The sequence below is a fragment of the Calliphora vicina genome, chromosome 5 (genome assembly GCF_958450345.1).
Source record: "Calliphora vicina chromosome 5, idCalVici1.1, whole genome shotgun sequence".
NCBI lineage: Eukaryota > Metazoa > Arthropoda > Insecta > Diptera > Calliphoridae > Calliphora > Calliphora vicina.
The window spans coordinates 59,603,486-59,631,123 of NC_088784.1; the positions used below are offsets into that span (position 1 = coordinate 59,603,486).

Consider the following 27,638-nt stretch of genomic DNA (forward strand, 5'->3'; position numbering starts at 1 on the left):
TATATTTGCACATATATATACATTTCCACAATACTGTTAAACAACTGCTGATTTGGATTTAAGCTGTTTAGTTCTATTAAATTTAAAATTGGAGGACATATTATTTTAAATTTTAAAGAATTAATAACATTACTGAAGCGTAGTATTATGTATGGCCTATCTCTTAAACTGCGAGGTAGCCTTCTTAGAGACTGTAAAAGTTTTTCATAATATATATGTTTGGGCATTTTGTCTTTTACTTTTTGTGGTGATCTTCCCCAATAGTCTTCTTCAAGTTTCATGTTATTTCTTGGTTTGGTTGTGGTTATTTTGTTGTTTTCTAAATATAAATGTTCAATTTCATTTAATTTAGCCGTTGTGTATATATACGATTTTCTTATATATTTTGTAGGACGAACATATCGGTCACCTTTTAAGGTCACATTTTTCACTATGTTGAAATATCCTTCCACGGGACTATTTGATATTCTTGTCTTGCCGTTTGTTTCTACATATTTGCCCATGATATTGGTCCATAGTGGGGCAAATGCGGCATATTTACGTAAAATAATGTTTGAAAATTCATCATTATAATAAATATTTTCCTCATTTTGTTTATTTTCATTTATTTTTTTTATTCTTAAATAAACCTGAAGAGCTTTTAAATAAAAAGGACTTTTTTTATATTTAGTATTGACGTCTATATTATCTGTGTCTGTGGTAATGTAGTCTTCATCGGCCTCAGTTTTGATGTTACTCTTTGTTTGTAAGGCATCTTTTACATGAGATGTCGAATTTTTATGCCCACAAATAGTTAACATCCTTTTCAACCAACTGAATAATTCATCAAAATTGCTAATGTTTATAGCATAAATCATTTGCCTCTTAAAAAAATCTTTTACTGTTTCGTTTGAAAAGCAAGTATCTATATCTTTAAGGGCGATGCGCAAAAAATGGACGCTGCATATTTGTATTACTACGAGATTACATTTTTTTTTGTTGTTGCTCGTTATTATGTAGCAAAGCGACAAGTATTGCTCCAAAGTATGCACTTTGTTGTCTTTGTTAAATATGCGGTTAATTGCGTTGATAGAGGCCCAACTCCAATCTAAACAAATACGTTTCGCAATGGGCCACGATATATTATTTTTTATGCAATATGTTCTTACAAATATGAGATATCTTTCAATATCATCCGAGTAGTGGCTTGATAGTAATGCCTCAGCTACTGGCAAAAGAATGCCTTTTTTTTCTTCAAATTTTTTCACGTGAGCCACAAGGCTGTAGAGAAATACCCTTTTTGAGTTGCGATCAAATTTTTGTACAACACTGCCTGTAGCATCAAAAAACAAAGTATTGCGGCTCATTTTTAGAATTTTGTTTTTATTTATTTGTAATATCTTGAGTTGCTTCTTCGAGAATATATATATTTCCTCAGGCACCGATATTTGTTGAATGTAGCCTTTCCATTTATGACTCCACATTAAATAAAGATCTATAAAAAGATCTTTATTTCTTACAAGATTTTTTTCAACTTCCGCTTTCATTTTTCTTGCTGCTTCATGGCTTGGAGTTTCTTGTTGATTTCCCATTTTCCTTAGGCATTTTTTTTGTTTATAAAGCCTTTTGTTGCGCCAATTCGACGCTTTTTCGTGTTTCATTTCTTTTATAAATATTTTTCGCCTTACAGCTCTGATCTGCACATTTTTGCATCGGCTTGGATGACGAATTGCTAACGTTGTAGTATTTATAGTGACTTTAATGCAATCATCGCAGAAGTTTAAAGATACTTTATGCCTACCGCAACCATTCTTAAAATACAGACATCTTGAATAAAGATGCAGTTTTCGAAATGTGCTATTCCATCGATGGCTTGAGTAGTTTATAGGGCAATAATTATTGAACATTTTGAATTTCTCCCTTACATAATCCTCTAAATATGTTACTGCTTTGGCATAATGCTGATTATTCAAAAATCGTGTTTTTATGTACATGAAGTCTTGGTTTTTAATAGAAAATTCACATAGGATATTAGGGTAAATAGAATTTTTTTTATTACTTTCAATTTCTTTTTTTATTTTCTTAGACTGTGAACAAATTTTTTTCCTTATCACAGAATATTCTTCAATTGATGATGTGGAGGTATTGGAAATTTCAATTAGAGATGAACTTTTGCTTTTTTTTAAATTTTCAATTGAATTTTCCATATTGTGGACATTGTTGCCATTTGGTGTTGAGGTGCTAACACTGGATGCATTGAACGATATTTCTTTATTGCAGTTACTAATCCTACTTGAATGTAATGCATTATTTTTTGGCGTAGTTATCGTAGATATTTCATTAAAGTTATCGCAGATATTTATTTCATATGTATTGGGGTTTAGAATCAAAGTTTCAGCTGAAGTAAGTTGAGCGGGTATATGGTTTTCAATGTTAGAAGGAATATTTAAAATGCTCAATGATTCCTCTAATAATATGGGTATATTGCTTTTGTTGGAGAATTCAGTTATTTCCTTTAAGGCAGTTTCAAAACAATGTCCTTTCATTTCCTAACGCCAAATGAAAAGAATAACATTAAATACAATACATATTTATTGACAATTGAATAACTATTAATCCAATATTGTTATATTTCTTTGCAATTTTGTCACAATGTGCACAAATGTTATATTTTCATTGTGTTTTGAAAATAGTTTAAGTTTTTCCTTAAAAAGTTGTGTGTATAACAGTATTTTCTATAGAAAAATTTGTTAAAACTGTATTTTTTATAGACAATTTTGAGCTTAACAGTATTTTTTATTGAAAATGTGTATAACAGATTAGCTTGAATTGCACTATGCGACAAATGAAGACTTTTGGAAAAACACACGATCATGACAGTACAGGTTTGACTCTATACTCAGTTTGTCCAGTTTTGCCCCAAAAAAGATTCTGAAAATCAGTGTGCCATCAAAAAAAGGTGTCATCAGTTTTTGGCCAACAGCTAATTAAGACTTGGTGATACCGCTTAACTTTATATGGCAATCATATGACTAAGAGTCCGCAAAACAAATTTTGTTTAAATTTTTTGTCAAAACAATATATTTTTCGTGCAATTTTTTTGAAAAAATATAGGAAGAAAAATTTTTTTTTCACTTTTTTAGAATAACTTCCAGGGACTACTAATTTTTCACTAACAATATTTAGCAAAGTTGTAACTACGGTAAAGTTGAACAACTATTGTGAATATGTCGATGCAATCTGAACATATCTAGGCACTCTAAATAGCTCACAAAGATCACTTTGTACCTTAAAAATTTTAGTTTTTTACTCTTTTTTGACGCTAAAACACTGTGTTGTTTATCAATTAATTTAAAATAAGTGGAAACAAAATTAATTTAGGCCCTAATTTTGTAAATCACGTCACCAAAGTGATATTTATGTGGAAAGCAAAAACAAAACTTCAAAAATTTTAAAAATTTGTTTTTGTTTTATATACTAAATTTTCAAATTATGAATGGCAAATCAATGCCTGAATTTAGGTGCGTTTGTTCTGTTCAGAATTTGTATATAAACAAAAACAAATTTTTAAAATTTTTGAAGTTTTGTTTTTGCTTTCTACATAAATATCACTTTGGTGACGTGATTTACAAAATTAGGTCCTAAATTCAAGAATAACACGGTGCTACGATGGAAAAAAAAATCGGAAAACGACCCAGCGTGGTCTTGCTGAGTTCATTACAAATTGTGTCTAAAAATTTCAGAAACTTCAGAAGTTATTCTAAAAAAACGTTATCGACCTGTACCTCAGGTCGATAACGGAAAGAAAACTGATTACGCTTTAAAATGGCGTGCATTTTTTTGATACATTTGTAAGTATTGTTTTTGTTATGAATATCTAAAAAAAAAACAAAATTTTTCAACTTTTTTGATTTTAGTCGCTTTTCATTGCTTATTTTGATATGAAAGCATATAAAAATTTATACCAATGTATAAAGGAAATTTAGTTTTTAACAAAAATATGCAAATCGATTTTAATCGTATTCAAATGGGCTGTAATATAACTTGTAGCTGATGCGTATCAAAAGTTCTTAGAGTATTATTCAATTAAAATGCGCAACACAATTGCGATTCACTTAGATTTTGGAATTAAATTTCACAAAGACCTCAGACGAAGAGGCATTAAATATAGAGTTTAGTAATAAAAGTACGACTGAAATACAATTATGTCTGAAACATTGCATTCATCTTACCGTCATGGATTTTGTCATGTTACAAATTTAATAAAATCCACATAGATTATAAGTTAAATTAAACCAAATTCCGCAATAAAATTACATTTAAGAAAGGCGTAACAATTTCTAATTGGTACAGATACGTCAAAATTGGACTAAAAAATCGGCAAAATATTTTCATAATTGTCAAAAAATCCGAAAAACTAAAAATACCTAGGGCCGTTTTCTCATTAGGTGATTATCTTTTTTCCCAACGAAAAACTGCAGATTAAAGAAATTTGGTTTTCTCAATGTCTCATTTGCTTCTATTCTGTCGCAAAGCTAACCAGACCTCATCTGCCAATTAGTTATTTATCGTACAGATAAATTCAATCAGCTGACTGCTGTTCATAGTTTTTATGTGTTTCTGTTTTTGTAAACGAAATTGAATAGATTTTATAAAAAAAAGTTTAATAGAGGAATTAACATTAACATGAACTCGAAGAACATGAGTTCCAAGTGAATGCTGAAAGATTTTATCATGCCAGGCCTAACTACCTGGCAGACATGGAGGATAATGAATTTTTCAAAAGATTCCGGCTGCCGATGGCCACATTAAACGGCTGATTTATGTAAACATTTTGTCACTTGAAGGCAGGGTTCGCAATTTTCACATCTATTTTGAGAGGTATTGCCAACTGAAAATAATGTTTTTTACCGATATATTGAGAAAACGGACAGTTTATCGGCCTAATAAATTTATGTCGACATTTAGTAACAGGCAGTTTGTCGATACATTGAGAAAACGGGCCCTAGTTTTTTTTGTGAATTTTTTCCAATAAAGAAAAAAGAATTCATATTTAAAGAATTAATGTTGTAAAATTACTTCTATTCATTGTGCGATACATTCGGCTACCTCAAACAGACATTGGGGCGGCTCTCATTTTTCCCTTGTGTGAAATATAGGATGATATTTGCGACTTCGATTTTTCAACTGAATTCGAATTAGACGCCGTAGTTTTTTTAATAATAGCAAAACAATTGTTTTTAATTTTGGGATACTTAGTTGGAATAGTAATCTTTCATTTAAGATAAAAAATTTATCATTACACTGAAAAAAAATTGCTGAAAGAATTATGTGAAAATGGAAAAATCACAACTTTATATTCAAATGGCACTAAAATGCAAAAAGATTGAAGAAATAGCTATCTAAACTATTTGTGACAAATTTTGCTATATATGTATATAATTGACTAACGTTGAATAAACTCGTTTGATATTAATAAACTTAATTATAAAGAAAAACATATTCAGTGTACTATTAATTACTTTTACGTCTAGATTCCTTATTTTTGGCAGAATTTCATCACAGATACCTCTTTTGAAAGGTTTTGAAATTGTTTAAAATTGTCAAAAATGGCCGCAAGATGGTGGTAATGCAATTTTTCTTATAAATTTAATAAAATAAGGCGATTTTAAGGGGTAACATAAAAATAACGGTATCTTTTCAAAAAAAATAAGAAATAAAAAAATCGTAGAATAAAATTTGTTTCTGATGCACCAGAGATTAATTTCCTACAATAAAAAAGTTCTTTTTCGCAAAAAATCGATTTTGAGATATTGCTATTATTATTGTTATGTATATAATAAGAATTATTAAATATTTGTAAACAAAAATTAAATACTTGTATACTCATCATCATGAGCGGTATGTTTGTCATTCCGTATGTATTTTTCATTTTTCAATTGCGACCCTTTGAAGTATATATATATATATATATATGTATATTAATCTGTATCCTTATAAATAGCGCAGTTGATATATCGATGTTTATCTGTCTGTTGAAATAAAGACAAACATGAATGGTACAACAATACAAAAGGTTGAAATATAAGCAAAAGCGCACGACTATATCTACATCTCTAATACTAAGATACGTTCATTAACAATTCTGATATCATATGAAAGGGATCTCAAAGACATTTCCAACGACGCACATTGGAGCCATTCGATATTTACCAACTATCAATTTTTTAAAAACTTCTGAACTTTGATTTAAAATTAAAAAACTATCAATTTCTATATTTGCCATATTTTCAAAATAAGTTCTTTTATTATTCCCTTATCTAATGCAAAAATTTCCAGCTGCCCGTCCTTGCCACATTTTTAGCTAGAGGTAATATTTTGAAAAAAGACATGGTTTAAAAAAATTTTTGCATGTATTTTTGGGAAATTTATGACAAATAACCTGAAACCCCTTAGATATATCTTCTTTTACGGATTGTGAGCAATATTTTACAAAAAATTGAAAAATAAATTAAAAAAATATTTTAATGTATTCGGAATACATATTTTAAAAAAAAAAATTAAAAAAAAATGTTAAAATCTTTTTTGGAATAATTTTAAATCATAAATTTTACAAAAATATTTTATTTTTCATCCATAAAATTTTTCCACAAATTTCAACTTTGCTAACACATAAGTAGGCACCTAAAAAGCGTAGAACACCTTTCAAACTCTCATTTCATAGGCTGATCAATTATCTATCATATGCCTTTTAAATTTTTTGATTATATCATTTGCTTCAAAAGTTATGATTTTGCGCCACTGTGCGACGTATACGAAATTCGGACCAACAATGTGTCAATTTCGGGCAAATCAAGTCTTTAGTGTAGGTTTATAGAAATCCTTCAAGTAATTATTTGTATAAACTAATTATTTTTTATTAATATTATATTGGCTAAATATTCGTTCCCCATTGGAAGGCTAAATGACGCTAAAAATAAAAATTTCACAAAATCATAAACATTTTTCGTTTTGATTCATTAAATTATTAAAATCAAGTAATTTAAGAAAACTGATTACGCTTTTAAATGACGTGCATTTTTTGATACATTTGTAAGTTATCAGCCCAATCATGAATAAAAAATCCGTTTGAGTTTTTTCCCTTTTCCCATTTTTAACACTGAATTTGAATAGGAAAAATGGGAAAAGGGAAAAAACTCCCGAGGATTTTTTATTAATGATTGGGCTGTATAAGTATTGTTTTTGTTAAGAATATCTAAAAGAAAAACAAAATTTATCAACTTTTTTGATTTTAGTCGCTTTTCATTGCTTATTTTGATATGGAAGCTTATAAAAATTTATAACAATGTATAAAGATAATTTAGTTCTTAAGAAAACATGGTTTTAATTATTCAAATCGGATGAAAATTGTAAAATATAAAACATTTAAATATTAAACATTTTACGCTCAATTTCTTACGATGGTGCTATTAAAAAATCTGGGTATTTCTCAAAAATTTTTTGAAGTTGAATATTTTTTAATAAAAGTTTACTCATAGAAGAAATAAAGAACATTATCGATTTTATATTACATTTAATTTTACTATAGAAGTAAAAATATATCCCATGTTAATAGTTTTTGTGGTGCAATTATTTTTACCGACACTTTGTGTACATACAATTTTATGACATTTTATGATTTTTACTTATAATATCGAAAAAAATCTAAAACATACCTATTCGATGTTCAATTAATTTTTCTATTATTAGACAATAATAGAACTTAATTATTTTTAATTTAATTATGTACATTATTTTAAATATGTAGTACCTAATCAATCATTTACCCTTATTTGAAATGTGATTATCTTCCCTGGTATCTGGCAACCATTCGTAAATTTTTAAAAATTTAACAATGAATATCCATTTTTGAAATTAAGTATTCCTCAAAAAATATTTTTTATCTTTCGTACTTAATAATATAACAAGTAGTTGCTAATAAGTATCGAGAGTAACTACTGTAGTTCAAAACTAAATACGTAGTGCCAAAAATTGCACAATTGTGCCACAAATCCCATCACTGTTTTGAGCTGTACAAAGTGTCTTTTGTTTCAAAAAAAAACTACATGCAAACCAAACAGAGTAAAAACGTATTTTACAAAAACAAATACATATCATTTTGCATTTGTACATGTAGATGTACACAGTTGTGTTGCTGAACTCTACTTTGACTCAATATTTTGTTGTCACGTAAGCTCTTTATTTATTTAAATTTTAAAACATCTTTGTGATCTCTTAGTTATATTTGAGTTTAATTCTTTATATCAGCCACAGCCAAGGCGAATTTATAGAAGGAGACCTCAGAAGAGAAGCTGATTATTTTGTTTATTCAGTTGTTTAGACAACTCAACTGTCAATTCACTTGTGTTTGTTGTGGCGAAAAATACAACAACCCCAAAAGCAAAAACAACAACAGGCAACTTTGACAGTTCACTTATCTTTTAACAGCTATGAGCTCTCAAATGAGCAACTATCTCACACGCTAACAAAAACAGTAGTTGAGTGTGGCAATGGCTTTGTGTTTATAGTGTTTTTTGCAACAACAAACAAAAGTGAATTTGACAGACATATAAACACATCCATACTTAAAATTGACTCTTCAACAAGTGCTCTTTGTAAGATTTTAAGAATATTTTAAATGTGTGTTGTTTTGGTTCATGTTCAGTAGCAACAAACAAAAATATTTACATACATAAGAATGTACATTTGTCGCAAGAATATATTTATAAGTAGTAGATGAAATTATATTAAAAAGTCTCCAAAATGAAATATGTCAATAGACCGCGATAAGCGCTAAATTGACAACGTTGGTTTTGACCGTACGTACTACGTATGTGTGAGAGAAATATAAATAAACTCGAAATCGTATTTTGTGAGAGCAACTTTTTGGTATATGTATGCAAGTTCATTTATAAGTTTGTATACATATGTATGTATGTGTATGTATGTATTTTTGTCTACGCTAAGAAATTTGTTGGCATTATTATAAGTATTCTGATTTTCTGTTGTAGTATAGAAGACAGCAAAGTAAATTAATAAAGTAGCGACAATACTACAACAAATACAACATTTACAAAAACCACAAGCGATTTTGTTTTTGGTTTAAGGTTTGTGCTGTCAAAGTTGCCTGTTGTTGTTTTTGCTTTTGGGTTTGTTGTATTTTTCGCCACAACAACCACAAGTGAATTGACAGTTCAGACCAAAGTAAAAAAAATAGTCAGCTGTTCTACTGAGTCTACTTTATTAATTTACTTTGGAAGACAGTTTTAATTTTCTTCTCTCTTTTATATTAAAATAATAAACACAATATATGTATCAAGGCGAATCTATAGAAGGTGACGACAGAAGAACAGCTGATTATTTTTTTTATTCAGTTGCTTAGACAATTGAACTGTCAATTCACTTGTGGTTGTTGTGGCGAAAAATACAACAAACCCAAAAGCAAAAACAACAACAGGCAATTTTGACAGTTCACTTATCTTTTAACAAAAACAAAGTACCTGTTGTTTTTTTACATGTTGTATTTGTTGTAGTTCTGTCGTCACCTTCTATAGATTCGCCTTGATATGTATGTATATGTATATCAAAGCGAATCTATAGATTCGCCTTGATGTATATAAAAACAAAAGTTAATTTGAGTATTTCCTTATCCGTTCTAACATACATGTTTCCTTAACCGCTGCAATTTTTATCTAATTTCTTTCTCTAAATGAATCTCACTTATTTCTTATTTATTAATTTTAGAAACTGTACAGAATTTGATTATAAATAAAAAGAAAATTATTAAAATTGCATATTATGTTCTTTGCACAAATAATGAATAATACCTATGCAGTTGAAAAACAAAAACTAAACGATTGGTACCTATAATTAAAATATTTAAATAATAATGAATGGTCCCTTAAGGCCCAAACACATACAATACTTTTGCTTTAACAGTTACGCAGTTGTGAAGCAAGTGTAACTCAATCAGTCCGTTAGTAACACATGTTTATCATACATTTTCGTACCTTACATACTTCAAAGTTAAAATCAAACCAACTTTTGTACTATGCGCTGAAATTGGCTGTACTGATTGGACAATTCTACATATCCATACATGTATGTATTTAAGTATTGTATGTATGTGAAAGTATTGTATGTGTTTGAGCCTTTATTAAGACCTCGAAAATTGGTGTCGAGGTGTCAAAATTTGGCCATTGATATTATTAATTTTTAAAATTCAAACAAAAATTCTTTAATTTGTTTAAGAAATATAACTTATTGGATTAATTTTGAATAAATGTCACAAATCAGTAAAAAATATAATTGTACTTACAGCTCTCACAAGAATCGCGTACACTCTCAAACGCTGAGTTTTTGTATTTCCTTTTGTTAAAGTTTTTAGCGTAAACTTAAGTGCATTTATTTTGCAGAAAAAGTCTTCATATAAAGAATTTTGATTCATATTTTTAAAATTTTGTAAAGAAATGTTTTTATTTTTTTTTAAATTATAAAAAAAGAGTTCTAGAAACAATTTGAAGAATAATCTCGCGTTTTCTAATTTCTTCTTTAACATTTTAATATTTTTTTAGATTTTACACAAAACGAACACTTTTTTCAAACTTTCTTACTAGCGCAATATGACCGTGAACTTATCAAAGTTGCTGACCGAAACAAAGTAATTTCTAATATCTTATACTGTACCTGACCTAGTGCAACAATAGCTTTTTCATACAACGCTTTTTCAAAAATTGCAACAGGAGGCTGTGGATTAATTTAAAAATGTCTCCCAAATTTATTTATGTAAATAGAAATCACTCAACAAGACCTAGTGCAACAATAGCTTTTTCATACAACGCTTTTTCAAAAATTGCAACAGGAGGCTGTGGATTAATTTAAAAATGTCTCCCAAATTTATTTATGTAAATAGAAATCACTCAACAAGACGATTATATGACAAATTGATCTAACTGCTATTATTTGCAAAATTGTGGTAAGCTCACCAAAAATGTCCCTCAGTTGTACAGTATACATAATTTTTAAAAGTTATGACATTAAACCGTTTGTTCAAGAAATGAGTAACTCAAAAATTGTAATTTTGACAAGAAACACTAAAAAATACAATTTTTAATTTAATGACGTAAATTACTTCTGTTCTCGATAGGGTGTTTTCTAGGCTAATAATCGTATATAGTGGGATAGTGGTACTATATCCTATTTTTCCATAGTGGCCACTCATCCCTCAGAGAAACATTAAAAATTACACTTTTTTAATTTTTTAGCTTAATTTATTTCTGTTCTGAAATTATTTCAGAACTACCACTACCAGAATTCGATAGGGTGTTTTCTAGGCTATTAATCTTATATAGTGAGATAGTGGTACTATATCCTATTTTTCCATAGTGGCCACTCATCCCTCAGAGAAACATTAAAAATTACAGTTTTTTAATTTTTTAGCTTAATTTATTTCTGTTCTGAAATTATTTCAGAACTACCACTACCAGAATTCGATAGGGTGTTTCCTAGGCTATTAATCTTATATAGTGAGATAGTGGTACTATATCCTATTTTTCCATAGTGGCCACTCATCCCTCAGAGAATCACTAAAAATTACAGTTTTTTAATTTTTTAGCTTAATTTATTTCTGTTCTGAAATTATTTCAGAACTACCACTACCAGAATTCGATAGGGTGTTTCCTAGGCTATTAATCTTATATAGTGAGATAGTGGTACTATATCCTATTTTTCCATAGTGGCCACTCATCCCTCAGAGAATCACTAAAAATTACAGTTTTTTAATTTTTTAGCTTAATTTATTTCTGTTCTGAAATTATTTCAGAACTACCACTACCAGAATTCGATAGGGTGTTTTCTAGGCTATTAATCTTATATAGTGAGATAGTGGTACTATATCCTATTTTTCCATAGTGGCCACTCATCCCTCAGAGAATCACTAAAAATTACAGTTTTTTAATTTTTTAGTTTAATTTATTTCTGTTCTGAAATTATTTCAGAACTACCACTACCAGAATTCGATAGGGTGTTTCCTAGGCTATTAATCTTATATAGTGCGATAGTGGTACTATATCCTATTTTTCCATAGTGGCCACTCATCCCTCAGAGAATCACTAAAAATTACAGTTTTTTAATTTTTTAGTTTAATTTATTTCTGTTCTGAAATTATTTCAGAACTACCACTACCAGAATTCGATAGGGTGTTTTCTAGGCTAATAATCGTATATAGTGAGATAGTGGTACTATATCCTATTTTTCCATAGTGGCCACTCATCCCTCAGAGAATCACTAAAAATTACAGTTTTTTAATTTTTTAGCTTAATTTATTTCTGTTCTGAAATTATTTCAGAACTACCACTACCAGAATTCGATAGGGTGTTTTCTAGGCTAATAATCGTATATAGTGGGATAGTGGTACTATATCCTATTTTTCCATAGTGGCCACTCATCCCTCAGAGAATCACTAAAAATTACAGTTTTTTAATTTTTTAACTTAATTTATTTCTGTTCTGAAATTATTTCAGAACTACCACTACCAGAATTCGATAGGGTGTTTTCTAGGCTAATAATCGTATATAGTGGGATAGTGGTACTATATCCTATTTTTCCATAGTGGCCACTCATCCCTCAGAGAATCACTAAAAATTACAGTTTTTTAATTTTTTAGTTTAATTTATTTCTGTTCTGAAATTATTTCAGAACTACCACTACCAGAATTCGATAGGGTGTTTCCTAGGCTATTAATCTTATATAGTGAGATAGTGGTACTATATCCTATTTTTCCATAGTGGCCACTCATCCCTCAGAGAAACATTAAAAATTACACTTTTTTAATTTTTTAGCTTAATTTATTTCTGTTCTGAAATTATTTCAGAACTACCACTACCAGAATTCGATAGGGTGTTTTCTAGGCTAATAATCGTATATAGTGAGATAGTGGTACTATATCCTATTTTTCCATAGTGGCCACTCATCCCTCAGAGAATCACTAAAAATTACAGTTTTTTAATTTTTTAACTTAATTTATTTCTGTTCTGAAATTATTTCAGAACTACCACTACCAGAATTCGATAGGGTGTTTTCTAGGCTATTAATCTTATATAGTGAGATAGTGGTACTATATCCTATTTTTCCATAGTGGCCACTCATCCCTCAGAGAAACATTAAAAATTACACTTTTTAATTTTTTAGCTTAATTTATTTCTGTTCTGAAATTATTTCAGAACTACCACTACCAGAATTCGATAGGGTGTTTTCTAGGCTATTAATATTATATAGTGAGATAGTGGTACTATATCCTATTTTTCCATAGTGGCCACTCATCCCTCAGAGAATCACTAAAAATTACAGTTTTTTAATTTTTTAGTTTAATTTATTTCTGTTCTGAAATTATTTCAGAACTACCACTACCAGAATTCGATAGGGTGTTTTCTAGGCTAATAATCGTATATAGTGAGATAGTGGTACTATATCCTATTTTTCCATAGTGGCCACTCATCCCTCAGAGAAACATTAAAAATTACACTTTTTTAATTTTTTAGCTTAATTTATTTCTGTTCTGAAATTATTTCAGAACTACCACTACCAGAATTCGATAGGGTGTTTTCTAGGCTATTAATCTTATATAGTGAGATAGTGGTACTATATCCTATTTTTCCATAGTGGCCACTCATCCCTCAGAGAAACATTAAAAATTACACTTTTTTAATTTTTTAGCTTAATTTATTTCTGTTCTGAAATTATTTCAGAACTACCACTACCAGAATTCTATAGGGTGTTTTCTAGGCTATTAATCTTATATAGTGAGATAGTGGTACTATATCCTATTTTTCCATAGTGGCCACTCATCCCTCAGAGAATCACTAAAAATTACAGTTTTTTAATTTTTTAACTTAATTTATTTCTGTTCTGAAATTATTTCAGAAGTACCACTACCAGAATTCGATATGGCGTTTTATTGGCTACTAATCGTATATAGTGAGATAGTGGTACTATATCTAGTTTATCCATAAAACACACATACCCCATAAAGAAATTAATTTGCATGTATATTTTTCGCTTAATATTTCTGCATCATAAATACATTTAGTGTGTTATGTGGTAAGTAATTTAGCATTATTACATATTGTTTTACAAAATTCCTAATTATTGTTAAAATAAATCGCTGTATTTAACTTTTTTAAGATTTTATTTGATTTGTGTAACTTTTTCATCGTTAACAGTGCTCTGTTATCATGTAACAGAACGCTGTTAGCGACTTATTACGTACTGTTAAAAAAAAGTGGTTTTTGTCTTTGCTATATAAATTCGAATTTATCTTCACACACATCACAATATTAACAATAAAAAATTATCACGTATATTTTGATACAACTTTAAGTAAAACTTCTTTGTCGTTTTTCTCAATGCGGAGCTTTTGGATGTGAGCCAAAACACTTAGAGGACGATTTGTATATTTAATTATAATGAAATAGCGATACTTGGATAGAACCAAGTATCTTCTACACATCAAGGTTAATTGCAGAATGACGGTCGTCTGAATGAAAACGAGATATTTCTGACATTCATCCAGGGTAACAGTTGTTGTCAACTGATGAATTGGCCTGACGGAGTTGGTGAGGGTCAATAAAACAATTTCCTGCTATTCTATTTGCAAACTGTAAATTACAAGTTCTGTACGTTCTGAAGGAACGCACCAGAATAGTTCGGAATGGAGACAACACGACGAATGGGATCAATTTTGGATAGAACCAAGTGGGCTACCCTGGAACATAATTTCTGATATTTTCTTACAAAATCTTTATTTTAGTACTATAATGGGCTATCTCATATTTATTGTTATAGGTCTTGAAAAGATCTCTCATACACCTTAAAGGTATATTTCAAAATGAATACAGAAGAGGACAACATTTTTTCATATAAAAGAACACGCCATTAGTATATGTTTTATATGTATAATTTAATATTATTCAATTGAATGAATGATTCAATTTATCGATAAGAAGATTAAATAATTGCTCATTTGTGTATTAGTCAAAATTTATTTAAAACAATGAAATGAGTTTTTGCCACAATGGCTTCTTGTTTAATACCAAAATAATATCTAAAATTTTCAATTATTTCCAAATGCGTACATAAAATACTTTAATTACTTTAACTTTTGCCATTTAATTAATAAACATATAAAATAAAATAAACATTATGTGAGTTGAACTGTAAATATTTAAATGTTAAAATAGAAAAGGAGTGAGAGAACTACAACTTACCACGACGATTGAAGGGTCGCACCCTGACAGCAACTTTGATCTTATCCGTTGACATTTTGAGTATTAAACAAATACAGTTTGATGATGACGAAGACTGACGGCAGACAGGAAATAGAGAGGGCGATAGAGAGAGTTTAGGATGAGGTGGTGGGTGGTAAAGTAGTTGTTAAAGAATTACCACAACTACTACCACACTTACAGCTACGGCTACAACTAATACAAGTGTGCAGTTATTAAAAGTGGAAATTATTTGTGTGAACCAGAAGTATTAGATTTGCAGGCATAAATGATGATAAGAAAGGAAACAGGCTGCCCCACTGAGTGGGTGGTTTATAGTAGTTTCGATGGCAGGCTGGCTGGCTGTTTGGCTGCTAGGTGGTTTGATAAGCAAAGAAGCCACAATCGAACAGTTGAAAAACAAGTAGACACGAACTCGTAATAAAATCACACACAAGCACTCACTCACTTAGGAGCAACTTTTTGGTAGTATGTACATGTAAACGCGACAAAGACGAGACTACCACAAATATACACAAACAATATTAAATAAAATTGTATACTATGTATTTAATTTCAGTATTTTCCTTTATTTTGCTTTTTTCTTTCTATTTTATTATTATGACAATAAGTAGGACGATAGATTTTGATAGTTTTTCTCTTTATTATTTTTTTTTTATTTAGTAAGTTGGGTTTACTTGACTTGTTGTAGTACGACTTATTTTTTTTACTTATTTATTTGTTTGTGTTAAAAACTGAATGAGTGCCTGACTGACTCAATATTTCGTTAGTTAGTTCTTTACTTAGTTGGCTTAGTTTGCCTGATTATGGATGGAGTATTTTCTTTTATTTTTGTAATATTCTTTAGTGTTGTTGTTGATGTTGATTTTAAGTTTCCAACATTTAAAGTGTTGCTCGTTCGTACGTAGAAACACCCAGTTCTTAAGTTTTCCAATATTGTGGATATTTTTGGCTTCGTGTGGCTTTTGTTTTTTGTAATATTTTCAAGAGGATTTTCAATTTGTTTGCGTTGTTTTTGTTGTTTTGTTATTTTTAGTATTGTTAGTGTATTATTTTACAGGAAGTTGTTTTAGCAAAAACACCAGCAAAACACCAGACATTTACAGCAATACACAAGAGTTGATAAAGGGTAGGAGGCAGTATGAAGTTGGACTTTCTGTTCTCAGTATGTATTTAAAGTTTAGCAAGGAATGCTTTTTTTACACGCACCTGGTATAGACCATTTAAAAAGGAAATGACTGTGTGCGTTTAGTTACCACTTGCGGTCTAAAGTACAAAAAAACAGAAGAAGTTGAGTTGTATTAAAAATAATGAAATAGAAATAAAATACAAGTAATACAAATGAGTCAGTCAATTGTGGCCCGCATAGAATTGATTTTAATGAATGAATAGCCTGCGAGTACGAGACTTTTTAATAAAATATTTTATTTTTCTATTTTGTTAATTAATTTTCCTTTTTCATTTAATTATAATTTTGTATCTGTTTATTATTATTATTTATGCTTTATTTTATTTATTTATATTTTTTACTTTTGTTTATTTGTTTTTTTATTATATGTAAATTAACTCAGTCTATTTATTGTTAACATGCATGTTTATTCTACAGAAAATAAACTAACCAGAACATGAAAGAATTCATACATTAAACAAATTTTGTAAATTTTGAGTTACATCATAATGTGCCGAAGAATTCAATCTATATTTAGTAATTTTGTTATAGGTTTTAGTATAGGAAAATTCCTTTTTTAGAAAAGGGATAAAACAAAAATGTTCGACTCGACATCGGACCTTACCCGTTAGAAATTTGTTATAACTTGATGCACAGGTTCTTTATGGTCATTCAAAATTTATCTTTTATCGAGGTTCAAAATTCAAATTTTATATAAAATGATAAACCCTTTATCCAGTTTTTACAATGTTGTTCTCATAGTAATGCTTATATACCCAAGTTTCAATATATTTTGCTAATATACTTTGCTGAAAAAAATATTCAGAGTGGGACCATGACATTTAGTAGAAATTTCCTAATATTTCGATTTTGAAAACAATAGCCACTCGGGCTAAATCCGGAGAATAGGGCGGAAGATGCAGCAATTCGTAGTATTATTCAGTTAAGAGGCGGGAAAGTCAAAGTTTTATAGAATACAGACAAAGGGATAATTTTTATCAATATTAAGGGATTATAAGAAAAGATAAAATCACTGTTTTTTATTGTTGTTTTGTCTTTTTTTTCCATTACCCCACTTGGGGACATTTGGCTTCCACAAAGCATCTCCATCTTATATAAATTGTTGAAGTAGTTGTTTGGTCTAAGCTTTGATATTTTACAAATAAAACTTGAGTTTGTAATTCTCATTCATTTGTACCTAAAGTCTTTGAGAAAAGATTTTCAGATGATGTGGCCTAAGCAGCCAGTGAAATCTTCATAGGAACTAGCAATAATTAATTAGGAAATTTAGCACATTAAAACTAAATCTTACAAAAGAGTAAATTTTGTATTCCCAAAAATAACTTTTAATTAAAGGATATTTTAATAAATATGCCTAAATTTTACTTCGAAAAGATATTTAAATAAACCCTTTTTTCCTTTTCGATAGATGTAAGTACATAAAATAAACATTATTTATCGGCACCGGCTACTATCAAGTGAATGTGGATAGGAAATATAGACATTTTGATCGAAAAATATTTTTTATCCATAAGCATTTATTTCTTTACTGTTTTAATTAATTCTCTTTTATTATATCAATTAATAAAATTGTTTATTCATTAAAGATCCCGAGACGTATTTTCGAAAATCAACTAAATGGTTAAAAATATCTTTTAAAATATTGAAACAAAGTTTTAATGAATAATATTTTAGTAATGATGAATATTAATTGTACTTTCATTCATAAGAATTTCAAAGGATGAACTTTTGAATTGACGTTAGATTTTCCTGAATTTGCTAATAATTTTAAATGTGTGTTATGAACTAGGTACATAACTGTAAGTCTATTAACATTTGTTTGGTTAAAATGAATAATATGTGTGATTCAGAGGGAAAAACTATCAAAGAAACTAGTAGACGAAATGGTTTTGAGTAATATTGAGTATTTATCATCAATATAAACAAAAAATAATACGTCATTTCTGTTGCTATTAATCATAACGTAAACATATAATCAATATTAAAATAAGTATTTCTTAGTCTTTTTAGAATAAATTCAGTATTCCGTCAAAGTATTATTGAAAAAAATCATTAATTTGAATTTAATACTTGTTTAAATTGAGCTTTGCAACTCAGGACTGATTTATATAGTTCTTTTACAATTTGAAAGTAAATTTTTAATTAGGCTTAAGTTCATTTTTTATTATAATTTATTTTTAATAATTCAAGGTATATCACTGAATACTAAAATTTTAAACACTTGGCAAATTGGAATGCATTTTCTACAATTTGAAAATCACATCTGCCTAAATGTAGGGTCACACATGGCAAATATTTACTCAAAAATGCATAACTACTTTTTTTAGCTCAAATTTGTTTGTTACAAGAGTTTTGTAAGATCAAACAGGGTCAAATAAAACTAATGTTTTGTTTTGAATCATCTTAAGTAAAATACGTTTTTAGAAATAAATAAATGAATTTAAATATATTTTATTTAGTGGTTAATATAGATTTTGGATACATATTTAAGTTTTCAAGTCTTTTGGGGTGCTCAAAGAGATACAAAAAATTATGCATAAATAATTTTAAAAATACATACATAGATGTAATTAATAAAAAAAATACCCATTTTTATATTCTTATTGGAATTTATATAACGTCTAGATGGTAGAACAAGACTGTTCATATTAGTTCTAACCAACTTTTCAATTAGAGTTTGATGTCTTTACAATTAACAATGTTTAGGAGTTGAATGATTGACTTCTTCGGCTCATTACATTCTTGTTAAATGCATAATTGCAAAATTAAAAATACAAGAAATTCTTTCAAAGTCCTGGTCAAAACAACAAAACGGCTGTATACATGTGATGATGTTGATAATAATGTTCAAATGACACGCTAAATTCCGTTATATATATATACACACACACGTTCATTCACAAACACATTCTCACTGCCATAAAGTTTCGTTTTGTTCCTTCGTTCGTTCATCGGTCGGTTCACTCAATCACTTTGTTTTATTGTTATTTTTGTGTTGCTTGTTCATTGAAAACAATAACAAAATACCAAAAAACACACACAATATAAAACCTTGGGGATGAATAAAGGACATTCGTTTGTTGTTTCAATTATTTGAAGTGTACAATTCATTAATAACAAAAAATAAAACAAATATGTTTTATTTAGTGATTAATATTTTCATATTAAATTTTATTTAGTTAAACTTGTTTATACATATCCCCTAGTACAGTGTATTTTACATTAGTTCCGTAAAATTATTTTGTATTTACTTTTTTCATTAGAACATTTTGTTGTGTTTTCCTTGATTTCTTTGTTTAATAATTAACATTTATTTTCACTTTTATATTATGTACATATGCATGTATATACATTTTTTCGCTTAGTTGCTTTTAAATTTATTAACTTTTGCTTCTTTATTACAATATTTAATACATATATGTGTATCTATATAAATTATTATATTTTATTCCATATTATTTTTTGTATACCACTTTATCACCCACTTCTTTTTATTTTATTTCTCCATCTACTTTCGCGCACATATAATAAACGACTGACTGGAGTGTTTGACTTTGTATTTTCATTAGTAGAGATTTGAGACGTATTTGAAGATTTCTTTGAACAATCGATTTTTATCGCAAAATTTTTTCTCCACTGATTTTTGTTTTCGCACGTATTAGTTGATCTATAAGACTTTTCATATATTTTTAATTAAAATATGAAGAATTTATTAAGCAATTTCTAATGTTTGTATTTGTTCAATTATCAGTTCAATTTTTGCAAATTTTGTTTAACAAAAATAAATTTTTCCAGTCAGCAGGTAGAAAAACACTTGATACGAGTCGCCATATTTGTTAATTACTGACAAGGTTGCAGAAAAATGTACTATTTTAAGAAAAATAGTTGGCAAAGCAAACATTAGAGATGCCAGATGGGTACCAGATGGCATCACAGACACTGTTGTATCGACATAAAATATAATTATCAATTCATTGAGCCGATAAAGTTTATATTTCCTGTTAAATTGTCAAATGTATTTCAAAGAAAATTATTCGACGCTGACTTGACTGAAAATGAATCTTACTGAATTCGTTTTATCATATTATATTTTAATCTTACAGCTCATTTAATCAATGTAATTTGTTTGTTGATTTTAAAAATCTTCACTTTTAAATATTTGAAAATGAATACACAAATTCTAATTCAGTCAATGAAGGTAAACATAAATTAATTCATCACATTTTACGATATAAAAAAATTAAACATTACCAGCCAAGGCGAATTTATACAAGGTGGAGTCAGTCAAACAGCTGATAACTTTTTTTCGCTTTTTGGTTCTAACAATTGTCAAAGCTTCTTTTTATATTTAAATATCTACATATTCTAAGCTTATTAACAAAATATTTATTTTTTACATAAATAAGTAAAGCCCTCATTATTCAATTATCTACACTATTTTAAGTTTTAATACTTATTTGTTTAATTTTGTCATTTTAGTTTTTTGACATTTGTTAAGACCAAATTGTTGTTTTTGTAGAACTGCCACCTTGTATGAATTCGCCTTATTACCAGCTTTTTGGACGATGTCTCTAATAACGCTTATTTCTATTCACAGATGATAGATGTTACTAAATAAATGACTTCGACAAAAACATAGAGATGCCAATTATAAATGTTTACAGTATGGGTACTTCCTGTCTATACAAAATACTTAAATAGTTATTGTTCAACAATTTAATATATAACGTTAGGGAAACTTCAACGATGATGATTTTTGAGACAGAAACTTATAAATTGTTAAATTGGATTTATAGTTTTAAATAGAATTATACGAAACAGTTTGGCATTTAGCTATAGTTATAAGTTATATTTCACAAGTTTTTCGATAAAATTTAATTTTTTGCAGAATCTTGCAGAAATATGCATATTTACTTCGACTATAATTTATTTAAAGAAAATATTACTTTTGGGTTTTTATCCAACACGACACGCGTTTACATTTAAAAAACCTTTGAATAAAACGGATACTTTTGATTGTTGTTGTTGTAGCATCGCGAACAATTTTACAATATTTATTCTGCTACTTCTGCTGGGTGGGTCCATAAATCCATCAAGGGTTTTTATATGTAATTAAAAGTCTTCTTATGCTAATTATTTAATTGAAATGAGAACATCCAAAGAGACCTACAAGTACCGTTAGTTAAAGATGAATTCAAGAAATTGCGGAACCACTCGAACCCGCTTGCAAGACATCTCACGCAGACCCAAACAAAATCAAGGCTTCGTAGAGCCGATCTAATACCCCGCTAAGATGTGGTCTTTATGAAGATCAACGCTCCCTTCAGAGAGCATTTAGTTTTAATTTTAGTTATAAGATTTTATTACTTATTGTCTGGCCTAAGTAAGGCAGATTCGATAAATAAATAAACGTGAATAAAAAAAAAATTATATAACTGAACCGAACTAATGACCAAACTTCTTAAGTGTATTTTGGAAATAGTGTGAAAATTTCAAATCAAAATCACTGGTTAAGGAACTAGTCCTCGAACGATTTCTAACAATTTCAAAGCCCAATCAGAACAAGTACTATGGTTTTAGCTGCTTTAATGAATGACTTGAATATTAGTTTAAAAAATTGTTTTGAAAAATTAATAAGAGATCTCTTATTTTTCCAAAGATTTCTTTAGCTCTTTTTATACCCTTCACCTTCATGAGAAGGGTATATATAAGTTTGTCATTCCGTTTGTAATTTTTTCATTTCCGACCCTATAAAGTACATATATATATATATATATTCTGGATCTTTATAGATAGCGGAGTCGATTAAGCAATGTCTGTCTGTCTGTTGAAATCAACTTTCCGAAGCCCCTAAATAACTTACATACACGATTCATACATCAATATCTCCGGAATTCTTCCGGCTCTGTTGTTATTTAAAATCGAGAAAATCGGTCCGCAAATGGCTAGATCAGGACAACCTCGATTTTTGACCTATATCTGGATTACTAAGTCATTAATATAGACAATATGGATATCTAATGATAGATGTTTCAAAGACATTTTCAATGACGTATAGTAAGTGTGACATACAATGGGTCAAAATCGGAAAAAATATTTGTTAACCCGAATTTCAACCAACATTTTTTTTCGCTAAATATTAAAAAAAAATTTAAAAAACAAAAAAAAAAATTTTTAAATTTTAAAATTTAAAAAAAAAATTAAATTAAAAAAAATTTTTTCCAAAAAATTATAAAACAACTTTGGAGAAAAAAATAAATTTTATTTACCTAAAAATATTTAAAATTTTTTATTTTTTTTTGAGGTTATTTTTATAATTTTTTTTAAACAAATCTATCACTTTTTTATTAATTAAGTTTTAGCAACATTGCCTACTACACACGCAGGAATTATGTATATTGGTAAGAATTTGGGACAACGACCAGGCATGGTATACTGAATTTACACATCTGTTGTAATGCCCATTATTACTTATGGTTGCACGGTTTTGTGGGAGGCATTGAGAAAAGGTAGTTGTAGGAAGATACTCAGTAATGGTCAGAGATGTGTTTCCATCAGGAAGCATATATAATTACGGTTTTTATCCCGGGAATTCTCAGGACAAATTTCCAGGGATTTTTACTAATTTTCACTACCCGATTTAAAATCGCGGGAATTTAAAATATTTTTTGCAGTTTATTTTCAATTTGTATACAAAAAATTAAATTAAGACCGACTTAATTAAATTTTAACAGAAAAACTATTCGAACAAAATAATGGGGTGTTATTTTGTAACACGTTTCGAAAAGAAAATCATTAGAATTTGAATGTTTAATACATTGTGTTTTGAAAATATTTTCTTTCGAATCAAAGTACACAATAACCCCCTGCACTCGGTGACATATTAATATAGATCCTACTAACAAAAAACCTTTCCTTTAGATACATTTAAATAGAGTTTCGTGTTCGGTTTAAATCTAAACCGCGGTTTTTCAAGGCCTAAAACAGAAACCGAAGCCGACAATTATTCTTTGATTTTTACTTTTAATCTATTTTCAATAGAAAAATTTAAAATTTAAAAATGAAAAACAAATGTTTTTTCATCGAAAGATTTACTCGATTTCACCGAAAACAAATCGATGTAAATATGTATATCTTAAGATTTCTTTATATTTTTTAAATTGTATTACAATAATTCAGATGATTTAGCAGGCTACCTTTCGCAGGCCAGGCAAGGATGGCACAAATTCATTTAAAAATATTGATCATATGAGTATACCCTGACAATTAAAATTCAATTATTTATTATTTACATATTTAATTTTTATAAAAATAATGCAAAATTTTTGTAACAAAGACTTAGTTATTATCAAATATTCGATAAAAGTATGGAATACTAGCGCTTTGCCACCTCAATTAGAAGAAAGAAATAGTAATATCAGGGACCCGAAATAACTGTTATTTTTTAGAAAAAGCAATTGGTTATAGAAAAAATAACTGCAAAAAATAGGTCCCGTTATAAATAACTCAAAAAATTTTTATCTATGAATAGTATTCCGCTCCAGAAATCTTCAGATTTATTTTTGTAAGATTGTTTTAAGTATTTTTCAATCGGACGGCAGAATAACAGTTTGGAAGATTAAAGATAAATCTGTATGCTGTGTGAATATTTAAGTCCGGCACTGTATACAGAAGACATGTCACTTAATTTTATGCCGATTGGTCCATAATTAGTCATAGCTCCCACATATTGCACATTTTAAAAGAAAACTGTTTATAATCATAAATATTCTTGATTCTTATGAAATTCTGAACCGATTTATCTTTCTCTGTCTATTTTAAAATACAAGAAAACCAGGTCCACGTGACCAAAAAACTTTGTTGGTACTCATAACGTTTACGGAAGATAAAAAAAAAAATAAAAATCTTTAATAATAGTTATCAAAGACCTAAAAAAATAAAAATATTTTATAATGGTTATTGGACACCAAAAAAAATAAAAATCTTTCATAATAGCGGTATTCACTGTTAAGTGCGAATGGTCTAGCATCATTGCAAATGCAAAATTTTACCGTAACCCAATAACAAAATACACACAAAAACATTTACAATTTTGCATTTGCAATGATGCTAGAGCATTCGCACTTAACAGTGAATTCCGCTAATGGTTATTGAAGACCAAATAAAATAAAAATCGTTTATAATGGTTATCAAGACCAAAATAATATTATTTATTTTTTACTGTTATTCAGAGACCATTTTTAAAAAATTCTTGATAAATAATTATTTCAGGATTTTTTCCAATATTGGTTATAAAAGTTATGTCCCTGAGTAATATTAAATCTGCCTTTGTGAATTAAAATCTCCAGTAAAAATATTTTTTTTAAATTTTTCTATTTTAAGTTTTTATATATTAACCCTCCGTTAGTCGCAACTGATCTGGTTGATACAGGAAAAAAATGTTTTATTGTAAATTTTTTAAACACCCTAAATTTTTAACTATTTTTGGATTAAAATATATTTTTACTGCAATTTTATTTTTATTAATCCTTTAAATACTTTGAATTTAATATTGTTTTTGTGTTTTCGAAATAAAAACTCAAGAGATTATTTTCAAACGCGCCTTTTTTATTGATATCAATTTAATACATTGCGACAGTCTCAATTGAAAAAAATGATTGCTACTAACGGAGGGTTAAAAATACTAAAGGAACTAGAGCCTATTTTAGATTTTTATATAAAAATGGATTTTTAATGGAAAATGAATGTAAATAAAACATATAATCATCCTTTTTCCATTTAGAATTTCATTTAAATAAATCAGGTTTTGGGTTAAAAATTTAAATGATCATAGTCGGTCGCACTTTTTCCATTTGGACCAGTATTTACCGACTTATAGTCACGTTTATGTTTCAGTTAATTTTCGTATAAATTTATTTAAATTCGCACAAATGTAGTGTGTTCATTTAAAGTTTTTTTTTTAAATTTTATTTCATTTCTCAAAAATTTCATCCTGGGGTCAATATTTGGTGAGCTGGATCCATGGCTAAAAACGTTTTTATGATAATAATATGTAAAAAATCCTGTATGTCTTGAAGGCTTATTTTTGTTTTGAAATTTCAAGTGGGCGTGGTTAATTTAAATAATCGAATATCTAGGAAACTATAATAGCTATGAGCTTAAAATTTTACGTGAATAATTCCGCCGTTTGTATAAATATTTGAGGCAAAAATGAGAGTAGTAGCCACAATAGGCGCCTCCCTTATGATGCAAATGAAAAAAATAAAAAAAACTACGAAACTATAATAGCTAGAGACCTCAAATTTTTCACAAGCATCATTTTATGTACATATGTATATCAAACAAAAAAGTTAAATTTTGTGAAAATGAGCGAATTCACGTAATTGTGAATAAATTCGAAAAGAATCAATCGATTTTTGTCTTCGATATCTCGTTTTGTTCTTATTATACGCGGCTTTGCGACAAAGTAATAAGCCTGAACATGTTATAGCATTTTCGATTTTTCATGAGTTTTTTAAAACACAAAAATGTGTTATTTTCACGTAAAAAAATATTGTTTGCTTCAATTTGTTATTATAACCAGCGTTGCCGCTTTGGTCCAATTGGACCAAAATTGGTAGTTTGAAGTTAACAAATTGACTTTTGGTAGTTTGATTGGTTTGTTCCGATATTTGTCATATTTTGGTAGGCTACGATATTTCTGAATACAGAAGTATTTTTAAGAACAAAATAATTAAAATAATAACGAAAAAACTACTTATGTTAAGCCAAATTAATAAAACTACATATTTGCAAAATATGAAGATAGCATTTTCTAAAATATTTAGTTTAGTCAGGTAAATGTGTATTTATTTAGTAGTGTTGAGTTCAAAAAATGACAAGGGCTCTCAAAACTTTTATTTTCTAATAATATGTGTTAAACTCTGCTTCAATATCGTTATTCCTCAGGATAATTTTATAGCAGCAATAATATAATTTTAAGTTAACTATTAATTTTGAAACGAATCCATATAGCATTTCTCAAATATTTTAAATTTGGTAGGTTTTGGTAGTTTTTAATTAGAAATTTGGTAGGAAAAATATTTTATGAGTGGCAACGTTGATTATAACTCCGAAAGTACTGAGTCGATTAATACGCAATATATAACCGGATTAAAGTTTATGTAAATTTGAACATTTTTAAGTTTACTTCAATAATATCAGAATAACTGTTTTTGAGTTATCATAAATTGTGTGGAAAAACATTTGAAAAAATTCACAATTTTAGAAAAAAAATTTATCCATAGAATTGAAAATGTTTACCATTTTTGTACTTAGGTAATCATGATGCATCAAATCTCTATAGTGGTGAAGCCTTTTTTGCTGTTGACCTGTGTTATGGTTATTTTTATCAAACTACATGCTCACGCAAATATTAAGAACCCTGTGATCAAAAATGACAACTTTATTATTATTGATTGTATAACGTTTTTTGCTTCTCCTGTAAAATAAAATAAAAGTGTAGTTACGTCCGTTTGCATTTAAGCAGACGATATACAAATGTTTAAAAATGAGATGTCTTTACAATGACCGCGGCCAAAAATATCCATCTTTTTAGTGTAATTTTCTCTCTATTCTCCTATATATAAGTATGTAGTACTAAATTCATAATTTTACACAAGTATTTAATGAGTAACCACTTGATATTTTTGCAGAAAAAAAATTTAATAAAAGTCACCAGATCCCTACATTTGAAAGCATTAATCAAATTAATCAAAATACACAAGAGTGAATTAATGCTATTAAATTAACAGACATAAATCTAAATTTAAACATAAGTATTTATGCTCTTTTTTAGTTCATATTTAGTTGTTGTTGGTGTTGCTATAAATAGTAAAGCTGAGGGTACAATTAAGTCGATTTATGCCCACTGTTCGTTCATACACATGCTACTACTGCATTTAGCCAGTCACCTCCCCCCGTCAGTCATTCATTGTAGTCTGTTGCTCTTGCTGTTATAGTTGGTCTGTTTTCTGTAAAGTCTCTGTTACCGGATTACAGAGTAGTTTTTTTTTTAATTTCTTCTTGGTTTAACAATGAAGATGATGATGGACCAAAGTTAATAAAAACTTTACGTATTTATGCAGTCGTACACATTTGTTCGAAAGACG

At 28.4% G+C, this 27,638-nt stretch overlaps 1 protein-coding gene across 7 annotated transcripts in view; it reads right to left on the reverse strand.

Moving 5' to 3' along the window:
- Window positions 1-20,318, reverse strand: part of Khc-73 (Kinesin heavy chain 73) — a 69,711-nt gene extending 49,393 nt beyond the window's left edge. For 2 of the 7 annotated variants that reach the window (XM_065510792.1, XM_065510786.1), the window contains exons 1-2: window positions 19,974-20,318; window positions 15,282-16,565 (exon numbers count right to left, since the gene is read on the reverse strand). In XM_065510792.1, coding sequence (XP_065366864.1) covers window positions 15,282-15,336 — 55 coding nt within the window. In that variant the 5' untranslated portion in view covers window positions 15,337-16,565; window positions 19,974-20,318. Of the gene's footprint in view, window positions 1-15,281; window positions 16,566-19,377; window positions 19,615-19,739; window positions 19,911-19,958 lie in introns of those variants that run through there. The other 5 variants (XM_065510790.1, XM_065510787.1, XM_065510791.1 and 2 more) reach the window with 5 other exon arrangements.
- Between the last annotated feature and the right edge of the window lie 7,320 nt (window positions 20,319-27,638).